This window comes from Talpa occidentalis, unplaced genomic scaffold, assembly GCF_014898055.3.
Source record: "Talpa occidentalis isolate TD23 unplaced genomic scaffold, MPIMG_talOcc4v2.1 talOcc4.16, whole genome shotgun sequence".
Lineage (NCBI taxonomy): Eukaryota > Metazoa > Chordata > Mammalia > Eulipotyphla > Talpidae > Talpa > Talpa occidentalis.
Genome location: NW_023601653.1, coordinates 1,593,872 through 1,611,498, shown reverse-complemented (window position 1 = coordinate 1,611,498; position 17,627 = coordinate 1,593,872). Strand labels below are relative to the sequence as shown.

General features: G+C 65.8%; 1 protein-coding gene across 1 annotated transcript; it reads left to right on the top strand.

The window, feature by feature from the left end:
- The first annotated feature begins 8,970 nt into the window (after positions 1–8,970).
- On the top strand, positions 8,971–14,914 carry UPK3A (uroplakin 3A). Its single transcript, XM_037515206.2, has 6 exons — positions 8,971–9,034; positions 9,867–10,022; positions 10,915–11,194; positions 11,804–11,886; positions 13,174–13,306; positions 14,650–14,914. Exons 1-6 carry the CDS (start codon positions 8,983–8,985, stop codon positions 14,807–14,809), a joined length of 864 nt encoding a protein of 287 aa, XP_037371103.1. The 5' UTR covers positions 8,971–8,982; the 3' UTR covers positions 14,810–14,914.
- Positions 14,915–17,627: the final 2,713 nt, after the last annotated feature.

Sequence of the window (17,627 nt, the reverse complement as noted above, 5' to 3'; positions counted from 1 at the left end):
AAGGCAACAGACACGACACACCCAGGAAGACCTTCAGCCTCTCCAGTAAGCACCCAAGAGCCCTCAGGGCCTGGCCCAGGAAGAAGTGCTGCAGAGGGCGGTGCTGCCTGGTGGGCAGACATGCGACTGCTAGTCACTGCTGTTCCAGCCCTGGGAATTCCCCGCCGCCCCTTTGAAGCCCCCCAGTCCCGATGCCATGGCTCAAGCCAGGTGGCAGCTTGCCTGGAGAATCCTACCTCTGGGGCTGCTATATGGTGGACATTTAATTCCTTTTTCTCCTGTTAATCTGTCTTCTTTCAATTTATTGGCCAAAAACCATAGAAGGGAAGAAGGGAAATCCTTCCACCTGGCCACAGGTGAGACGGTGGACTCCAGAGAGGCCGAGTCCCAGGCATCTCCCAGCAGGTCGCATCTGGAGCCAGATTCAAGCCTCCTCTAGCCGGGAGGAAGAGGCGCGAATACACCCTGTCTGGTTCCTGGAGCAGGGAGGCCCGCAGAGAAGGACAGGGGAGGGCAGCTTGGGAAGGCCCGCACTGTGGGCCGCAGGGCAGTGGGTCATGCTGAGAAGAACAACTCCAGGGCCCAGGACGGCAGGGTGAGGGGGCCAGCCTCGGCCGCCCGGAGGCGGAGACCAACACCCCAAGGCGAGTCCCTTCTGCTGCAGTGCCCTCGGCCCCCACCTGTCCGTGACCCCCCGGGAGATCAGGCTGGAGGCGCCAGGGCCGGCTGGGGTACCTGCCCTCCCCACCCACCCCATGCAGTCTCCTCCCGTCCTGAAACCATTTTCCTGGCAGGTGACAACCCAGCCTGCTTGGGGCGGCGGCTATTATGCTCACACCCGACACTCTGCACTGCCCACAATGCCGGAATCAACTGACAAAATTACAGTGAAAAACTGCTTCATGAAACAGCACCATGAGATGTGACATCGTGTCATCTTTCTTTTCCCGGAGGTGCTCACAAACTTTCCCCACCATTGAGAACTCTGTGGGCCGGGTTTTCTCACACGGCCAGACTTCTGCGAGCACGGCGAGTTGATAAGAAATGGGAAACGAGACGAGTCCGGGCGTGCTGTCCGGCGGGGGAAGCGCGGGCTTGCTGTGGGCTGGACGCTGTTGGGTGCCTTGCAGATGTCAGGGCACTGGGTCCTGCGAGAGAGAGGCGGTCCCCCCACCCCACCGCCAGCTGAGGTCCAGAGGTCAGTCGTCTCCTCCAAGGTCACCAAAGCACCCACCCTTTGATGGGGAGTGGGGTGGCTGCAGGGTCCTGTGGTGACGGGGCGCCACACTGTTCCCTTCCTCCCACCTCCAAATACACACGACACTTTCTAAAGATTTTTTTTACAAGAACTGGGGTGCAGGCCAGAGGTGGTGGGGTGAGAGGATTCCCCAGAGACAGAGTGGGGAGCAGAACAGGTGGATCCACTGAGATCCACTGCTAAAGGGGCAGCGGGAGACCGGAGAGGTCTGCTGTACCATGTGGGTAGCTCCTTGGCCGGGATTGAACTCCTGCTGCAGTGGCTGCAGGTAGCCTGATAGTGCTGAGACTCAACCCCTGCACCACCAGGGAGGCCCCCGCATGTGGCACTTTCAAAAACCCAGGTCAAATCCCTCCGGGTCTCTTTCCACCTCCTGCAAAAGAAACATCCAGCACTTCCCTCTTCTGCACAGCCCTGCGAGATTGGCCACTCGCTGCCTTGCCTCAAGGGCTCGAGGTGGGAGGGCCTGGTCAGGGCCGGCGAGGACGTCCACCTGGGGCGGTGCTGGGCAGCAGGAGGCCTGCAGCGGGCCGCAGCTGGGCCACGCCGCCTTAGAGTAGGGGAGGTGGTTGCAGCAGAACTGAAAATCCAGAAATACAAAGCAGTGCACTGCAAGCGCAGAGGAAGAATAACTGATAACTTGGGCTTGGTCCAAATGTAAAATTTTCCTCTTTGCAAAACATCCAGCAAAGGAGCAGTGTTCAAGGCCCGCTTTCCCGGCCTTTTCCTGCCCTACTCCCCTAAGGAGTCTTTGGGGTGACATTTTCCTAATAGCCCTCATGACATTTTAATGCCGCAGATACCCTGCCCGTGTGGCGGCGTCTCTGTGCTCCCCGGACAAGGAGAGGGCTCCCTGCTCCCGAGAGCCAGCTTCACCCCAAGGTGTGATGCCGCCCCTGTTGGAAATGCATGACCTTGGGCCTCCCAGGTGGCGCAGGGGGCTGGGTGCAGCCGCGGGTTGGTCCTGGCAGTAGCGATGCCCGCCAGGGAGCTACCCCCAGGGCGCGGCAGCCCTCTCCTGCTCCCCGCTGCTCCCTCAGCGGTGGGTTTCAGGCAGGCTGCCTGTTCTGCTCCCGGCTCACGCTGGTGAATCTTCTCATCCCCCCGACTCTGACCTGTACCCCACTTCTTAAAAAAAAAAGAAATGACAATGCACGGCCTGGACTAAGAAAGGCCCCGCGCCAGACCGTGAGGAGAAACACCGCGGACTTTTTCCCTGAGAGGCGCCCTGCACGGGCCTCGAGGGACGGGCCCGGGAGGAGGGGCTCAGGCGGGGGGGGGGGGGGGCCGCCCCCACCCTGTGTCCCCCCAAGGCCCGGGAGCGACCCCTCGCGGCTGGACCCTGCCTCTGCCCCGGGGGCCCGGCCGCCGCGCCCCGAGGCGCTCCCCGCCCCCTCCCCCCCGCAGGCTCCCCGCCCCCCTCCTGTTGCAGGGCAGCCCCGATATAAAACGCGTGGCCCGGCTGGGTCCTCACCCGCGCCCAAGAGGACACCCCAGAGGTTCGCGCGGCAGGGCCGGGGGCGCGCCTGGGCGCTGAGGGGGAGACGCGGCCTCACCGCCCGCCCCCCGCGGGAGCCCGGGGCCTCTGAGGCTGGCCGCGCCCCGCGAGCCTACAGGGGAGCCTAAAGGGGACCCCACGGCCCGCGTGTCCGGGTTTACCCCCAACCCGGCCGCGGACCCCGCCCGCCCTCCGCCCCGGCACCCTCCCTCTGCCGGTGGCGGGCTTCGGGGTTCGGGGCTCGGCTCCGTGTCCGCGGGCTCTGGTGGGGCGGGGCGCGCAGGAGGCGCCAGGCGGCCGCTCCCCAGCTGCTCCCCTCCCGCCTCCCGCCGCCGTTTCCATGGTGATGAGGCTCGTGTCTGGATGTCGGGGCGCGGTCTGGGATGGAGTTGTTCTCCCGGCTCCAGAGTGAAGGCCCCCCCCCCCCCCCCCCGCTCTCCCGGCCGGCTGGCGCCCCGCTCGCGTCCCTCCCCGCCGGCCTGGCTTGGGGCGCGCGCCGGGCCCCGCGCGGGGCTCGAGACTCCCGCGCCCCGCGGGAGAGAGGGGGCGTCCCCGCTCCCGACCCCAGCCCGCGCGGGGCCCGCCCCCCAGGGGCTCCGGCGGCCGCCGGGGTAAAGGCGGCCGCGGCAGAGACGAGCCCCCCCAGAACCCCCCGACGCCCCACCCCCGCGGGCCGGTCGCTCTCCTGGTTTCCGCGGACCTCGGGCGAGCCCGGGGGCGCCGCCAGGGGGCGCCCGACACCAGCGCGGGCCCCAGTCAGGGCCCGGCTCCGGGGCCTCCCGCGCACCCCTCCGGCCCCGCTGCCGCCCCCGTCGCCCCTCATCCTCCTCAGCCCAGCTGCGGTGCCGCCGCCTCCGGGGAGCCCCCACCCCGTTACAGGGGGATGCACAGCGGCCGTAGGGCCCCCCCGTGGTTCCTGGGGTGGATCTTTGGGGGGCCAGGGCGAGCCACCGTCAATCAGAGTCCCGGCGCCCAGTGACTGGCCAGTGGGGGTCCCACCCCGTCCCCTCCACTGCTTCCCTCCCCCAAGGCCCCCGAAACACCCCCACTGTAGCAGCGTGCACAGGGGCCTGGCTCGAGTCCCGGCAGGAGAATTAGGGGAAATCCCCACCGCTGGTAACCCCATTTTCTGCCCTGCAAAGTGGGGGTGATGCCGACCTCCTCTGAGCTACTGCTGTCCCCTGGGGGCCTGCTCCGTTCAGGGTTCAGGCTGAGGGACGCGGGAGCGACCCGTCTATCCGCAGCCCACACGCCCGGGGCTGGGCAGGAAGGCCCCGCTGAGCCAGTCTGCAGCCGCCCCAGACAGAGATTAATGTCTAACCCGGCTTCATTCCAGAGATGGACAAACCGGTTTGCCCTGAGACGCCTCACCTCCCTCGAGGCAGGGGTCACTGCCGCCCACTCCCGCCTCACCCTCTTCTGCCCTGTGGCCTGGACCCTGAGGCTCCAGCAGTTTCCCCGGGACCTGGCGGTCTGAGTACCTCTGCCCCCTGTGCCCAGCGCGGGGCCGGGCAGCTGGGGGATAGTTGTTAAGACAGGCCCCCGCCACGCCTCCTGCCCCCGTCAGGCGCCCCCGTCAGGTGCAGAAGCTGCCACCGGCCTCCCCAACTCTCCCAAGCCCAGATGGGTGGTTAGAGAACAGGCCTGGCCCAGGGCGGGTGTGCTTGGGAGCAGGGAGCATGCTGAGCTCTCCCCACTGGGTGCCAGGAAGACTTCCTGGAGGAGCAGGGATCGGACTGGGCTGGGAGGAAGGGGCTGGTCCCAGGCAGCAGGCCCGGATGTGCAAGAGGGGCTTTAGGGAAGCCTTGGGGGGCTGGTGCTAGGAGCGCGGGGATGCAGAGAGGGCAGCAGAAGTCAACTGGCCGCGCCGGGTCAGGGTCTGAGGGTGAGAAATGCGGGCTTTATTCTGGGGACAGTCAGGGCCCTCAGAGGGCGCGACTGAGGGTCTGCCCTTGGGAAGTGTCTGTCTGGCTCCTGGGTGGAGACACTCTGGAGGGGAGTCCCCAGCACCCGGGGAAGACCGCAGGGGGCAGCGCATGCGGGCTGGTCCGGTGATGAGTCCTGCGCCCAGGCTCGTCGTCTGCTCCCCAGTCTGCTCCCCAGTCTGCCGTGGGCAGCAAAGCGGAGGGAGTGCGGGCGTGACGCACAGCGAAGCAAGTCAGAACCCCGAGCTTCACACGCCCCGACTCCAGGAGCAGCATCGATTAGCAAGTGGGTCCTGAGGTTCAAGGGGGGAGGAGCGGGGGCCAGGGGGGCAGCAGGTGGCATGCGGGCAGGCACAAAAATAAATATGAAGGGCCTCCCTGGTGGCGCAAGGGGTTAAGCACCGCACTACGAAGCAAACCGCAGCCTCTGCAGCACGACTTCGATCCCCGGCCGGCCAGGGAGCTACCCACATGGCGCAGCAGACCTCTCCTGTCTCCCCGCTGCTCCCCTCAGCAGTGTGTTTCAGTGGATCTGCCTGTTCTGCTTCCCAATCTGTCTCTGGGGAATCCTCTCACTCCCCATGTCTCTGGCCTGTACCCCAGCTCTTGTATGCATACATACATCTTTCATAAATAAATAAATATGAAGGCATCCACAGGTGGAAAATAAAAGAATGGAAAGAGATAAGTCATATGAGCAGCAACCATAAAAATGCTGGGGTGGCCACAAAAAACAAAGCAGACTTTAGGTCAAGGCCTCTTCAAGGCCAGAGCGGCGGCTATCTGCGAGGACGCGCTAGTCCTGTGCGGGCACTGTCCGAGAGCTTCGAGACACACAGAGCAAGCTGGACCCAAGGGAGACGTGGGCAAACACAGCTGGAGATAAAAGAAATCAATAAGTAAATCAATGAATCAAATCTGTACCCCCCCACTCTGCTGGGGGCACCTGTCACCCCGATCCGCAGAGGCTGGCACAGAGCTGGGTGTGGGGAGACATAGCTCTGCCTGCACAGGACTTCCAGGCTGGCCGGGACCACTTCGGGCCTCAGTTTCTCTCCCTGGTAACGGGGGGACTGCTGGCGTCCCCGCTGGGTGTGGCGCGTGAAGGCTCCCTGGGTGTGCGGTGCTCAGTCCCGGCGACAAGTCTGGGGACAGGACTGTGTCTGGAGGTGAGGTCTTCAAAGGGGCGACTAGGACCAGCGAGGTGGTTGCTCAGGTCCTCTAAGAGAGATGAGAGTCCAGCAGGAAGGCTCAGCCGGACCCAGTCCTGCTGACGCCTAGACCTTGCCTTCTAGGGTCCGGCCTGCAGCCCGGCCAGAGTCCTTGTTCCTGCGGCCTTAGCCGGCTAGCCCCGGGGGCTGGGTGGCAGAGCAGCAAGGAGAAAAGGGGCCTGGGGACTTGAGGGCACACAATAGGCACCTGGGGAGGAAGGCTGGCCTCTAGCTGAGCGGGGGCTCAAGTGGGGGCCTTGATGGCCGGGAGAAGGCAGATAGAGGTGAGGCTGTGAGGAAGACGTCTCCTACCCGCCCCCACCCCAGTCACAGAGGGCTCACCCCACCTGCCCACCTCAGGCCCTACCTAGTGACAGGGCACTTGGAGGGTCCCCCATGCCCTGGAGAGGGGCAGGGGCTGCTCGAGAGAGAAGCAGAGCCAGGCCCTTTGAGACACCTGGGCACTGGCACAGTGGCGGGCACAGAGGCGGGGCTGCCTAGCCCGCGTGTCCTGGGTGAGCTGGGTCGGCAGGTGAGCTCCCGAGGGTGGGATGTGGCTGGCCGAGCTTGTGTTTTGCTTTGTTTGGTTGTTTGAAAGTGACGGAACCCCAAAGCCTTGAAAAGCTTGGCTTCCAGAACATTCTGCCACAGAGGACACTCACAGCCAGCATCACGGAGGTGAGGAGTGCCCCCTCTTCTTGACGGAAGCGGGCGGGGCCCAGCCTGGACTGGCCGGCCTTGGAGAAGCACCTCAGGGGCAAAACTTCCCAGCCCATAAATTCCCGGGTTCCAGATTCAAAGGAGGCCTGTGAAGGGCTGGGGCTCAAATAACCTCTCACCCCCAGAACTTCCTGCCCTGTGGCCTCTGCACAGGCTCCTGGTCTGGGCCGGGGCCCGGAAAGACCGGCTGAGGCCGGATCTGTATAACCGGATCTGAGGTCTGCGAGGCTCAGCGCTGGGCCTGCGCCCGGTTGAAAGGGAAATCAAAACGTGTGTGTGTGTGTGTGTGTGTGTGTGTGTGTCTGCTTTTCGCAAAAGAAAAAAGAAAACACTGTAGTCGGCTGCCCACTGGGGGCGCTGGGGACCCGGCACGGGGCACACAGGGTCAGGGCCTCCTTGGTGGTCTGGCGGCCGGGCCCCCCTGCGCCCCTAGAGCCCATCTGCCCGTGACTCACTTGGCCGGCGCTTCACCCTCCGGAATACAAACAAAATCAGCCTCTTTGAAGTGCAGACTTGTTTATAAATCGGAGACTTTTTTCCCAGGATGTTGTTGCTAGATTATTATTTTAATGCCCCCCCAACATTCTCTCCACATGTGGGCTAGGCCAGGCCAGAGACGCGGCTTGTTTTCCACAGGCGGCTGCAGCTGTGGAGAGGACCGCAGCCCCTGGACCTTGACCCTCCGCGGGGCTCCAGACCGAGCCCTCAGGCCGCTGGTCAAGTCCGGGTCCTGAACCACCGGGCCAGAAAGACAGTCCGTGAAAGCCCCGGGGGGACCCCCGCCCCTGCTCGAGTCCCTCCTCTGGGGCATTCTGGGTTCCTGGGGGACAGGATCTGCTCACCCCCATGAGAGGCCCGCCAGCCCACCCCCCATTAGACAGGGGAAACTGAGGCCCAGAGGGAGGAACAGAGCCTTTGCCATTTACATTTTCACTTTGAAAAGTTCCAGCTCCGTAGAAACATCCCAGACGCGCGGCGAGCGCCCGTGTCCCCCAAGGGCCAGCGTCAGGCCGCTTTTGCTGTGTCTCTTGCCTTCTCTTTCTCCCCGTGGGGTGTGGCGTGCGTGGTATGTGTGCGACATGGTGTGTGTGACTTGGTGTGTGTGACATGGTGTGTGTGACTTGGTGTGTGTCTGACTTGGTGTGTGTGACATGGCACGTGTGTGACGTGGCATGCGTGACATGGTGCATGTGACATGGCGTGTGTGACATGATGTGTGTGTCAGTTTGCAGAAGCTCCTTGACCTGGCTGTGGCCATTTCTTTCGACCGGGTGACTCTGGAGGGGACCACACAAGTGACCGCGTCCTCCTGGGGCGCCTCACAAAGCGTCCGCCTGACCGCGGTTCCCCAGTGGCCGGGTGCGTGAGTCCCTCACTGTCCCGTGTGGAATCTCCCGCCCGCTCCGGGAGCCCGTCCCCCGCCCAGGCCAGCGCCTCTGGGCAGCAGGGCCGTGGGCTCCTAGCACTGGCCTCATGTCGAGGCCCCTCTGGCTTCCCTGCCCGCCCGGCGCGGCCACCGTGGTGAGCTCCTCACAGCTGGTGCCCACTCCAGGCCCTTCCTGGACCCGGCTGTCTCCTCGTGACAATACCGGCCTTAACCCCAAACACCAGCGTGCTTCTCCCTCCTCGTCCAGATCCTTCGCTGTGTGTGGGGACCCGGGCGCCTCACCAGCCCCGGGAACCCCACCCTTGCTCCCGCAGGTGCGGCCTCTCCCTGGCGCCTGGTGAGGAGGGCCCAGAGCACTCTGCCCCTCACTGCCCGCGGCAGGCACCAAGTCTCTGCTCCTGGTTGTGACATCAGGCCAGAGTCCCCCCGAGTTCCCGGGGTGGAAGGAACAGCAGCCCCCAGCCGGGCCCCAGGAAGGAGCCTTAAAACCCTGTTCCGGCTCCTTGAAAATGGCGCGGGGCTGGGCACGGACGCGTGTGTGCACAAAGCTCCGCGGTTCTGGGGCAGCAGCCTCGGGAGACCCGGGCACCTGGGCCCTGCCCTCGTGCTCCCAGCCGTTCCCGGCCCTGGCAGCTGGTCGGGAGCCCACGGGTGCTCCTAGGAGGGGCGGCGGGTCTGCAGTGTGGACACTGCGCGCGGGGGCTCGCCCGCCGCCCCAGGCCTCACCGAGGTGAGGGAGGCCGTGGAATCACCACCGGCCTTGCCACACAGCAGGTGCTCTGGTGAGGGCTCAGTGAGGTCTGGGGGGGGGGGGCGTTGCCTGCCAGGCAGCGCCCGGGACTGGGGTGAGGCGGGGTGGTGGCAAAAATCCAGCCCCGAGGCCACGGATTGGCTGGCGGGCCGGGGGCGGGGCGCACCCGGGCCCGGGGTGGCAGGTAGAGGGCGGCGGGGACACCCCACTCGCGCTCCTGCTGCCGCGGGCGATGCCTCTGCTCTGGGCTCTCCTGGCCCTGGGCTGCCTGCGGCTCTGCTCGGGTAAGGGGGGGCAAGAAGAGCCAGCTCTGTCCTGGGGCGCTTCCTGCCGCCCCCTCCAGGGAGGCCCCAGGCGCAGGATGGAAAGTGGCGCTGGGAGTGGGGATTTCTTTTACTCGCCCCAGGAGCTCACACCTCGCGCCAGGCCCTGGGCGGTGCCGAACACCCAGACAGTGACAGCAGCGGGGGCGCCCATGGCGCGGGGGCGCGCAGCCCTGAGATGGGGGACACGGGAGAGGGTGGGGGTGGGGGTGGAGGGGGGGCGGCAGACGTGGCCTTGGCCTGGCCTGGCCGTGACGCCTGGACTCCGGGAGCAGGAGGGCCAGTCCGGGCAGAGGAGCAGTTTGGGCATTTCAGGGTGTGTGTGGCTGAGGGGTGCCCAAGGTGAGGCTGGAGAGACAAGCAAGGGGGTGCAGCTCCTGCAGTGAGCTGGAGGGCAGTGGGGAGGGGCTTAGCGGGGTCCAGGGTCAGGGATGGGCTGGAGAACAGTGGGGGGATCCAGGGTGCAAGTGGAAGTGGAGAGGATGCGGCTCCCAGACTGGGCTGAGGGGGAGGCTTAGGAGGCGCGATGGGGTTCTTGGTGAACGAACGTCTGAGGAGACAGAGAAGGTAGGTTCCCCTGGATTTTGGGGTTTTTGGTCAGCATGATGGGGGACGGGGTGCTGCCCTTGTCAGACAAGTTCCTGAGGTGCCTGTGGGGAGGGAAGCCCCAAGCCCGGCACACCAGGTGCCCCGAAACTGCAAGCAGGTGTGAGCGGGGCCTGGGGGGGGCAGAGGGCGCCCACGAGCGCGGTGGCTCTGATGGGCGAGCTCCCGGCCTGGCTGCCTCCTCCAGGTGTGAGCCTCCAGCCCGAGCTGGCTGGGGTGACCTTGGCCCCCAACAACCCCACGCTCACCACCGTGGCCTTGGAAAAGCCCCTGTGCGTGTTCGACAGCTCGGAGGCTCTCCACGGCGCCCACGAGGTCCACCTCTACGTCCTGGTCGCCTCGGGTAAGGGGCCTGCTTCGCTGGCTGCTCGAGGGGCCTGGGACCTGTCCTGGGGGGAGGCAGAGGGAGACGGAGGGCGGCTCCATCCCTGTTGTGAGGCTACCCCATGCCACTCCCTGCACCACTGGGGTCTGCTCTGCGCCAGCTATGGGCTGGGTGCAGCGGTCACCTGGGGCCGTGCCTGGAGCGATGGCCACGCTGAGACCCGCCGTCCTGCCGCGGCTTTGCACACCTTAGAGCCGTGTCTGCAGCCTCCTGGGTGCTGGGCTGGGCCCCGCGGGGAGCAGGGAATCCAGGGTCAGCGCCCCCGGCGCAGGGTAGGAAACCAGGCCTCTCTGGTCCTGGCGCCCAGGTCCTGGCCGAGGCCCCCAGCTGGCTCAAGGCTGCCAGGCACTGGACCTGCAGGCTCGGCCCCTCCCCAGCTGCGGGGAGCACCTGGCTTGCTAGAGGAGCCGGCTCCAGCCTTTCACCCTTCCCCTGCCGGGTCCCCGGGGGTGTCATTTTATTCTCTCTGCACACACTGGCCAGCTCTGGGGTGTTTTCCTTCCATTTTACTGACCAGGGAGGTAAAGTGAGTCATCCAGGCTCACCAGCGAGTAAGGAGGAGCCCAAGGCCCCGGCGCGGACCGCCCGTCTGCCCCCCGTGTGTGTGCCCGTGCGGCCGCGCGCGTCAGGGTCTAGCAAGGGGAGGACAGGAGTCTTGAGGAGGATGCGGGGCCCTGCAAGGTGAGGTGGCGAGAGCAGGCCCAGAGCAGGGGGGATGCTCCTTGTCAGTGTCCTCCAAGGCTCGGGGAGCCCGGAGGCTGGGCCTGTGACCCCAGGGCCCGGCACGGGGCTGGTGCAGATGCAAAGGGACGTTTGATGACTGAGGGACTGAGCAGACTCGCCTCCCCAGCCCTCTCCAGGAATGCGTCTGTGCAGGACAGCACCCAGGCCCCGCTCAGCTCTACCTTCCAGCAAACAGAGGGCGGGAGGACAGGCCCCTACAAGGCCTTGGCCTTTGACCTGACCCCCTGCAGTGACCTGCCCAGCCTGGATGCGGTCGGGGAGGTGGCCCGGGCCTCTGAGATCCTGAGCGCGTACCTCGTCAGGGTCGGGGCTGACGGGTCCTGCCTGTCTGACCCCAACTTCCAGGGCCTTTGCAACCCGCCCCTGTCGGCAGCCACGGAGTACAGGTGGGTGTGCAGGTGTGCAGGCCGCGGCAGGAGGCGGCCGCTGGGCCCCAGACCCGGCTGGGGGAGGGGAGGGACCGCATTGAGGGTGCCAGGGCGCCCGGTCCGTGCTGGGCTTCCCGCCGTGCGACCGACCGTACCAGGGCTCCGCCCAGAGGCCTCGGCTCAATGCGTGGCCATCTTGAAGTCCTCCGTTTGGCAAGGGCCGGGGTCACCTTGCGCTGGGCCGCGCAGGTCGTGCGCCGGCGTCGGCGACACCTCCAGCTGGAAGGGCAGGGGCTGTGGTCCCGTGAGGGAGGGCCCTTGGGAGTGGATTTTCCCCCATTTAATTTTTTAAGTCCCTTCTGTGATGCCAAAGACCCAGCTGGGAACAGCCAGGAAACCAGGGTGCCCCCAGCCTGGGGGGACACTGCCTGAGGCTGAGCTGGGGAGACACTGGGCAGGGATGTGGGACAGGCTCTGGGCCTCAGCCCACCCACCCCGCCCCCACTAGCTTTCGAGTTTCCTCGAACCCATCCCCGACTCCGCACCCCACCCCCATCCTCGTCCCTCCTCTGTCCCTGGGCTGGGCCCCGGGGTGGATGAAGTCACGCTCCTTCTGTCTCCTTCCAGGTTCAAGTACGTCCTTGTCAATGTGTCCACAGGTTTGGTGCAGGACCAGACCCTGTGGTCTGACCCCATCGGCACCAAGCAGCGTAAGTGGTGGGGCGGGTGCGAGGGGGTGACCCTCCAGGGAAGAGTCTCCCCAGACACAGGGCATTGGGGTGAGGAGGAAAATGCGTGTTAAAAGAATTTAACCTCAAGTCTGACCCACCCCACCCCGAACGCCCCCCACCTGCACCCCGGGCCCCTGGGTGCAGGGACGGGGCGGGGCAGGGGCAGCGTGCTGGGGTCCAGGCAGCCAGCACTTTCCAGCCGTTTCCCTGCCTTTGCCCCAAAGGAGTGTCTCCTGACCCAGCAGAGGGGGTGGCCTCGGGGCGGGGGTGGGGTGGCGTGGTGGGCAGCTCTCTCCACCACGGGGGTCATTTTCCTAAAGTCTGGGGCGGCCAGGCCAGGCTGCCGCCTCAGGCCCCCGCAAGTCCTCAACCCAGCGCTGAGCCTTAGGGGCCACGTGACCCCTGTGTAGCTCCCCTCCCCCCACACCTCGCCCTCTAGGTGAGATTCCCTGGTACCCCACGGGCCAGCAGGGAGCCAGGGGTTTGCCCTGCAGAGCTTCCTGGCCCCACGGTGACCTCATGAGGCCTGCAGGGGCTCGAAGGGTTGCCCCAGTTCACGTGGTTAGTGAGCAGCGTGGCCCTGGGCATGGGGGGGACTCCCTCTCACCTCACCCCCCCACCATGCGTGTGGCCCCCTGCCCTGGGGCTGACAGTCCGTGGGACCCAGGACCCTTAGGGCCTGTCTCCTTCCCTGGAAGTGGGAGGGGGAGCCCTTGCTCTGCACCCCAGCAGGACTTCCCAGGAAGTGCTGAGCCCTGGGACAGAAAGTAGGCCCAAGTCTGGGTCCCAAGTGCTCTGGAAGAGGGGGGCTGGCTCCCCCTGAGCTGTGGGGGGCCATCCGCACAAGGGGGTTCTCATGGGCTGCCTGGGACAGTGGCCTGCAGGGGACCCCTCACCAGTGCCTCACCACAGGCGCTACAAATCCTTTGCTCTCAGCTCCAAAATGGGACAAGGCCCCGGCGAGGTGGGGGGCACCTCTGTCCACCCTTGACCCCACCTTTACCGTGACTGAGCGGGGCCATGTGTCAGCTCCCAGCCTACGAGCAGGCCAGAGGCGGCTCGGGCAGAGGCCAGCACCTGCCGGGCGGAGTGGGGACAGGCTCGGGCACGCCAGGGAACTGACCTCTGCTGGGATGGAGATGGGCCTTGAGCTGGGCCCCCACCTCACCCCTGGGGCTCTCAGTTGCCTGCCGGGGCGGGGACCCTGTGTGTCCCCTGGAACTGCCGAGGGGTGCCTGGGGAGTGACTGGGCCTGCGCCCCCCCAGCCACCCCACACTCCGTGATCGACACGTGGCCGGGCCGGCGCAGCGGGGGCATGATCGTCATCACGTCCATCCTGGGCTCCCTGCCCTTCCTCCTGCTCGTGGCCTTTGCCGGCGCTGTCATCTCGAGCTTCGTGTGAGTACCCACCGGCTGGCGGCCGCGGGACCCCACGCCTTCCCCTAGGTGGGTCTCTCCGCCAGGGAGGCCTCCAAGGTCAGGTCAAGGTCAGGCCCAGCTGGGCGGGGGAGGGCACTGACACAGCTGCACGGCCACCACCAGCAGCTCATCCTTCGCACCTGTTGGCTCATCTGGAAAACGGAGACACCAGAGCGTGTCGCGGGAGGAGGCGGGAGCATGGGGTGGGCCTGGGTGCAGATGAGTGTTCGCTTTTGTGGTCACTGCGTCCATCCCCTGCAGTAAAGAGCGGGAGATGGAGGCCTGAAGGGTCACACGGCAGGGCTGGGCCTAGAGCCCTGGTCTCCTGACTCCACCAAGCTCTGCCGAGGTCTGGGGGGTGGAGGGGAGAACGGGGGATCTGGAGAGCCTACTGGGGCTGCCTGGGGGGAGGACACATGTGAAACAACCCTCCTGGCCCGGAGGATGAGCCTGTGGCCTGGGAATCCAGAAGAGGCCGGCGCAGGCCTGTCCGGAGCATGGGGGAGGGCTTCCTGGAGGAAGAAACAGCCAGAGCAGTGGGGGTGGGGGAGCAGAGAAAGGGAGCCCCAGGGGGTGTTGAAGACCGGGGGTGCCGTCCCAGAGGGGGTGGGGTGCAGAGAAGAAGCCTCCTGGAGCAGGTGAAATGCATGTGGACATCAGTCAGGGGCAGAGAGAGGGAGCTGGGGTGGGGGGCTGGGACTGTGGAAATCCCACGGCCCTTGGTGGTGCTTTAAGCAAACACACACTAGATGAGATCAGCAGCAAGACGCCTGTCCGTCTGGCCGGACCTGCAGGGGCCTGGCCCGCCCCGCTCTGGGCTGCCCCTAATCTGCCCGGACAGGGGTCCTCTTATCTGATCTCAGTCTAGATCTTTATTTCCTCCTCCTCACGCCCACACCCGCTTCGGCTGCCCCAGCTTCCCCTTCGCTCCAGACACTCCCCAGCCCTTCCTAGCGAATGCCTGGAATGCCCCTCTCTGCCCCTGACCATCCCAGTTTGCGGCAGGTTACCCGTCCCCTCCTCCAGGAAGCCCTCCGGTGGCTCCCACCTGGACTTGTCCTTCCTGCCTGGTCCCTGCTTGCCGTCTCTCCCAGCACAACCTTAGCTCTTTGCAGACATGGGACAGCGGCCTCCAAGCCCGGCCCACAGCCACATAAATTATTCACACAGTTTCCAAAACGGGACACTTTCCTTGTCCCCAGGCTCAGTGGCTGAGCGAGGGCCTAAGACCCTGTGGCAGCAGGTTCTGAGAAGCCAGGGCCCGGCCGCTGAAGCGGTCTGGGCTGGGCCGCCCTCACCCCGCTCTCTTCATCCTCTGTCAGGGACACGGGCGATCCTGGCGGGGAGATCACTCACGACTCCCGGATCACGCAGGAGGCCGGGCCCCGAGCCCTGGGGACCCCGGAGCTTTCGCTCCCACCGGCACATCGGGGGCCGGCCCTGGACCGGGCAGAGGTGTACGCCGGCAAGCTGCAGGCCTGAGCCGGCCTCCGCCCCGGGTGGACAGACGGACCTCGCCCCACCCGCCGGCCCGGGACGCGGAGGCCGGCCCAGGGGCAGAAGCTTTAATAAAGCCGGGCTGCGAGTCGTGTTCCACAAAGATGCTCAGCGAACGAGACGATGGCTGGATGGGGGGTCCATGCCGTGTCAAGGCGTTGGGCGGCGGGGCGGGGCGGGGGCTGATTTTCAGTCAAGGTGACGGCAGAGAAGGCTCGGCCCGCAGATGTCAGAGCGCCTTCCGGTACTGGCCGGGCCACCGCTGCCACCATCCTGCACCCCTCGCCCTCCCAGGCTGCCTGAGCAAAGGCTCAGCTTCAGGGCCCCCCGCGGTCCCTTCACAGCATCCCTGAGGGCCCTGCAGTGGGCGGGAGGGGCCTTCGAGACAGAGAACACCCCACGTGCTTGGGGGAGAGGGCGTGCCCAGCCCCAGCCTCTGCTAAAGTGACCCAGTGCTGTCGTGAGCACTGTTTCGGGGTGTACAAAGCCAGCCCCCCCTCCTGTCCCTGCTGGACGACACTGGCAGCGGGCACCTGCAGATGCGAGGCTGCAGGGAGGTGCCTGCAGGCCGGGGGGCCTCGAGGCCACCTAAGGTGGACTGGGCAGTTGCTGGAATTCCCGCTTCGTCCATGCCTGTGTCTCCTCCCAGAACCCGCCTCCTGGGGGCAGGGCTCCCCTCTCCTCTCGGAGACCCCCGGGGGGAGGGAGTAGTGCAGGCAGGGGGCAGGCAAGGCAGCCTGAGGTCGGAGTCAACTGTCAGACACTTCATGGGGCGCAGTGGCCTCTGCCTGTCCCCGAAGCCGTGTGCCCGTCGCCCCGAAGCAAACCCTGTACCTCTTAAGCAGTTACCCGCCATGCCCTCGGCACCCCAACAACCACGGCCTGCCTCGGGCTCTGGGGACGCCCCGCACCCCATGCCCAGGTCCCTGGCTGGCGTGGGCACTGTCTGGCCTGCCCGTCTTGCGTTGCCTGCTCCCCCATTTCCTGGGGGCCCCGGGAGCAGGCGCGGGCATGAGGGGGAGTGTGGGTGTGCGCAGGTGTTTGCGTCCGCGCCTGCTCCAGCGGTTGGGCACCCCTCCAGCAGGGTTTCCTGGCTACAGGGCCCTCCATGGTTACCCTTCCGTGGACCGCCCACCCGTCTCCCCAGCCACCTGCCCCTTTTGCACGCACGCCCCCCCCAACCGCCAGTGTATTGGAGCAGGCCCAGGCTTGTTCTACAGGTTTGGGCACCTCTTGGCCTCGGTCTGTTGGTCTCCGTGGTTGCCCCAGTTTGAAAGGCCAGACCTGCAGGTACCCGGAGGCCTCCACTGCTGGCAGCAGGCACCAGGCGGGAGCTCCTGCTTCTCACACTGTCCTTTTCAAGTTTGATTGCTAGCCCCCTACTTGACCTAGCCACATCTTGGGGAGTACAACCTCACCCCTCCATTTGTGAATGAGCCGCCCTCACCGTCCACCCAAGCCCTGGTGGGGGACTGTCTCTTGCCCCGGTGCCCAGTCTGCTTTGCGGGCCTGGCTAATCGAGGCCCCAGGGAACCCCAACTTTTGGCTCTCAAGAGACTTCAGCAGCAGCTGAGAAGCAGGGGAGATGGCCGGCCTGCCTCAGGTCCGGGGGTCAGCGAGCGAACGGACAATCGCTCCATCCACTTGCTGGGCAGGACCAGCCCCCAGGGGTGAGTTTCACCTCCCCCAAGAACATGCCTCTGCTTGGCCTCCAGAGCCTGGGGGGAGCTGCTGGCCTGGCAGATAAAGGCCCCATGGAGCAGGGCAGCCTGACTCCCTGGGCCGGGAGACACCACGGACTACCTCGTCTCTTGCGGCCTCAGTGACCTCACTTGTGAAAAGGGGTGTGGGTGAGATGAGGCAGACATGGAGCAGCTGTGCTCCTCGTGGACCGGGAGGCAGGGGTGGGGCCCAGCTCTGCAAGGGCCGGGGTACCAGGGGTGACTTCTAGGCTTGGGGCCAGGGCCACTGGGTAGCTGGTGGAAAACCTCCACCAGAACAGAGCGGAGCAGGCCGGGTAGGAGTCACCAGAGCCAAGACTCCAGGGCTGGCCCCCCAGAAGACGTGGGGTTGGGGCTGCTGTTATCCTGTGGTATCACGGGCCGGGCCGGGCAGGGCCGCCAGGCCCCAGGGAGGCTGCCATAAAACGTTCCCCATCTCAGTTCTGGTGACGTTTGAGGTGACTCCCCGCTTGAGGGTGCCGCTGCAGGCCTTTCAGCATGAAGCTGTGCAAAGTGGTAAGAAATGTCAACTAACCTTGAAGCTGCGGAGGCCGAGACGGAGCTCTCGGGCATCACCACCCACCATCAGCTGCCTGCACCACCTTCATTTGCCTGCACCACCTTCCGGGCACTCCCTGGACGGGTCTGCCTGTGCTCAGCCGCGCACTGTGGCCTGCACTTCAGGTTCGCGAAGACCTGAGTGCAGCCCGGGCTCCTTGGCTTCAGCGTCAGCGGGTGGTGAGGAGCCCGGGCTGGCATCTCTGCTCACCCACGAAGGAGAGCTGTGGTTCTCCACCTGCTGAATCTGCCAGCCTAGTCTTGACCTTCGCTCTTTGGTGTCACCGGCGGGGCTTTCTATGCTGAGCGAAGGTGGCCTGAAGCCCTGGGAATCGGGCTGTCAGGCCGGGGAGACGGCGAGGGATGGGCCCTTTCGGCCTGGGGCTGGGAAGGACAACCCGAGAGGCAGGAAGTCTAGCCCTGGCCACCCCTCTGTGACCCTCTCTGTCCCGGCCATCGGTCCTGTTCCTCAGCCCCGAACCTCCCCGCCGCTCCCCATCACTGACACAGCGACAGTGTCAAAC